This window comes from Oratosquilla oratoria, chromosome 34 (genome assembly GCF_046742065.1).
Source record: "Oratosquilla oratoria isolate Oo_2021 chromosome 34, ASM4674206v1, whole genome shotgun sequence".
In the NCBI taxonomy this organism is placed as follows: domain Eukaryota; kingdom Metazoa; phylum Arthropoda; class Malacostraca; order Stomatopoda; family Squillidae; genus Oratosquilla; species Oratosquilla oratoria.
This window is the reverse complement of record NC_134810.1, coordinates 24,674,670-24,678,515: the sequence shown is the minus strand read 5'-3', so window position 1 is coordinate 24,678,515 and position 3,846 is coordinate 24,674,670. Positions and strand designations below refer to the sequence as shown.

Genomic DNA, 3,846 nt, shown 5'->3' with positions numbered 1-3,846 from the left:
TTCTATGAATGCATGGAAATGATATGTGCAGATTCGCAGAAATAACCACTGGAAGAGGACACATTTCCATCAACATCTTGTTTTACATTACTATTTAATATTAAACCTTATCAATTTATATACTTATCTCTTCAGAAATACGAATTAAGTGTACTGTACGTAGGTATCATCTTTTAAATGAATGACGATACTTTGCGTTTGTAATCATTTAATTGGTTACCTTTTATGACGTCATTAATATTTGTACATATGATTGGTCAAAAGGATCATGACATAGAAACCAATCTTCTGTACGTTTTCATTGGACAGTCCGTATCTGACGTCACGGAGTATGCGGCTCTTGGCGGGAAACTAAGTTTGGCGTGGGCCAGTGAATGAGAGTAAGTCTTTGTTTATACTTTTGTGTGTGGTTTTAATGGTTTATAACTTACTTTTAGTCACTTACAACGAGTTTTTATCTTTATGATTGTATGACGATGATGTGAGAGGTAGTATATCGGCAAATTATGTAAGTATTTTAACTGTATTCCATGAAAATACACAGTCCTTGCATGAACCCACCGTCCTTGCTCTCGGCGTTCTTGTTGACAGAATGTGGATATTTGAGATTATTATTATAGTTACATTTAGATTAATGTAGTACGTTCCAATTTAATATGTAACCACATATCTAAATGTCTCCCTTTTCTCTACTTCTCAGGTACATTGGATAAGGGAATTAATACAAGACAAAAATAAACGATTTGGCAACATTCACCCAAGGCGTTTAAAGCCCAGCGAGAGCAGAGTAGCTCAAAATATTTGTGTTTATAGTGTACTGTATTTTTATTTACATCAAGGTGAAGGGATGGCAGAAGGTGGTGAAGTTATTCTAGAGCCAGTAGCCCATAGAACAAGGGCAGCTCTTGAAGAAACTCAAACAGGTAAGGCTTCCAAGATAAATTCTTGCACATCCGCGTGAGTTGAAATTTTACTTTGATGCTACAAAAGTAATACACATAAAGATAGCTATACCGCAATTATCGGTGTATATATATGCATATTATATATGTGTATACATGATGTCATGTATACATATCCTTAGAGTTTATATTCAGTTGTTACGGTACGTGATTTATTACGAGGAATGTGCGTGCACATGGAAGCGTATTGGATTGGGGTTCTGTTTTAGAAATTGGGGAATTATATTGAAGTATTGGATAGTTGGAAGGAAGCAATCAGTATAACTCGTAGAATTATTGCTGGAGTTTTAGTGCTGCCAACCATCAGGGATACATATATCATCTGGCAGGCTTTGATAACTTAGTTTTGATATCCTGGACACAGATCATTGACCTTTTTCAATTTAAATTTATCATTCATAATTTCAATTCCAGATTATAGTATTTAATGTAGAAATGCATGTATTATTTAGATGAATTGTTCAATTACCATAGTGTCTTGTATGATGATGGGATATATATTGTGGCAGATTTTTCACAAATATTTCTCAAACACACCTATCAGTTTATTATACTATGGTTCAGACATTCAGTGTTTATCTGATCCTTGTTTAATATTGACATTTGTCACTGGTTGACTTCGAACCCATGGTTCATTCAGTTTCTAATATTTCTGTTATATATGTGTATATATATATTATATATATATATATATGTATGTATGTAATATTGGACATGATGACATTTGCTTTATGTTTGATATTGTCTGAATGAGTTGTTTGTATTTTACCTCATTTGCTTTATGTTCATGTACATTTGATCTGAGGTGCAACTTCTAGCACCAAAGGCAATGGATTGACTGACTGAAGTCATGTTATTTATAACTTAAAAATATTTTGTATCAAAAAACACTTTTCCCCTTCAAACTGAAACCTGTGAAAAGTCTGGGGTAAACTTACTCACTACGGTAAATATAACAAAAGAAAAAATTAAAAGGTGTATAGACAAACTCAAAGTTAATAAAACACCAGGGCCTGACGGTTGGCATCCAAGAATCTTAAAGGAAATGAAAAATGAGATTGTTGTTCCATTAGAAATTATTTTCAAGAAATCCATCATATCCGGAGATGTCCCAAGAGAATGGAAGCTAGCTAACGTTACTCCCATATTCAAAAAAGGTGACAAAAAGAAACCAAATAACTATAGGCCTATAAGTTTGACTTCGATCGTAGGAAAAATAATGGAAACTATCATCAGAGATGCTATCAAATATCATTTAGAAAGTAACCGTTTGATAAATGATAGCCAGCATGGTTTCAGACGGAAACGTTCTTGCGTGACTAACTTACTCGAATTCTACAACACAGTTATCTCGAATTATGACAAAAGAAACAATATAGATTTAATATATCTAGACTTTGCAAAAGCTTTTGATACCGTCCCACACGAAAGACTACTTACTAAATTAGCTTTGCATGGAAGAAGTGGTAGCCTATTAGGTTGGACTAGTAATTGGTTGAAAGGTCGAAAACAGAGAGTTGTTTTAAATGGAAAAACTTCTGGATGGAAAAGTGTTGCAAGTGGAGTTCCTCAGGGTTCCGTTCTTGGGCCACTTCTATTCATAGTATATATAAATGATATAGACCATGGACTAAAATCTACTGTTTCCAAATTTGCTGATGATACAAAACTGTGCGGAGTGGCAAATGATCACTCAAACCAATTAGATATTCAAGAAGATTTAGATCAATTACAGCAATAGTCTGAAAAGTGGCTAATGAAATTTAACACAAGTAAATGCAAGGTAATGCACATAGGTAAAAATAACAGTAAGTACGATTACAAGTTATTTGGAAATTCGTTAACAAAAGTGGATAGTGAAAAAGATCTCGGCGTAATTATCAGTAACGACCTCAAATCATCCAAGCAGTGTATTTCAGCCTTTGAGAAAGCAAATAAGATTCTGGGATTGATTGCGCGATCTTTTGATTTCAAAAGTCCATCACTCATTAACAAGCTATATAAATCGTTAGTTCGTCCACATTTGGAATATGCTGTTTCCGTATGGTCACCGAATCTCATTAAAGACATTGACAGACTGGAAAAAGTACAACGGCGAGCCACAAAACTGATTCCAAATATCAAAAATAAATCATACGAAAATCGACTTAAGCACATGAATCTGTTTTCCCTAAAAAAGCGTAGACTCAGAGGTGACTTGATACAGGTCTTTAAGATTTTAAAGGGAATTGACAACATCAAAAGTGACAAAATTTTCACATTGAATGAGAATCAGACAAGAAACAATGGTCTCAAACTGTCCGGAAATAGATTCAGTTTGGAAGTAGGTAGAAACAACTTTGCCAACCGTGTAGTTAATGAATGGAATAAACTTCCTGCACAGGTAGTGCAATGTAGTTCAGTTCAAAGCTTTAAGAATCATTTAGATAAATACCTAAGTAAGATGCTGTAATGATTATAATTTATTTTATATTATTTGTTTTTGTTTTGTTATAATTTGTCTGTCTGATTTTCATTTATTATTAGTTATATGTCAATTTATAATCATTTACTATTTACCTGTTTGTTTGTTATTCAACTATACCTATGCATTTATTTATGTATTTTATTTGTTATTTTTACATTATTATAGTTTTGATTTATTATTAATATGATATATATATATGTATATGTATGTATATATATATGTGTATATATGTTTTTTTTTTTTTTTATCCGACCTAGATATGGATCAAAAGGTCTCCTGTCGGCATGCTCCGCCTTTGTAATCCTTTGTAAGTGGGTTGCCAAATCATAGCATACACCTGCCCTCCCATCTTAGCTCCTTTTGGTTGTTGGGTAATCCCTGTCTCTCACTTGCTGCTAAGGTCAGAGGCAGTGCAGC

At 33.4% G+C, this 3,846-nt stretch overlaps 1 protein-coding gene across 3 annotated transcripts in view; it reads left to right on the top strand.

The window, feature by feature from the left end:
* The first annotated feature begins 225 nt into the window (after window positions 1–225).
* Window positions 226–3,846, top strand: part of LOC143018116 (uncharacterized) — a 26,490-nt gene continuing 22,869 nt past the window's right edge. Inside the window, exons 1-2 of one of the 3 annotated variants that reach the window (XM_076173240.1) lie at window positions 226–380; window positions 701–923. In XM_076173240.1, coding sequence (XP_076029355.1) covers window positions 375–380; window positions 701–923 — 229 coding nt within the window. In that variant the 5' untranslated portion in view covers window positions 226–374. Of the gene's footprint in view, window positions 509–700; window positions 924–3,846 lie in introns of all 3 variants that reach the window. The other 2 variants (XM_076173239.1, XM_076173241.1) reach the window with 2 other exon arrangements.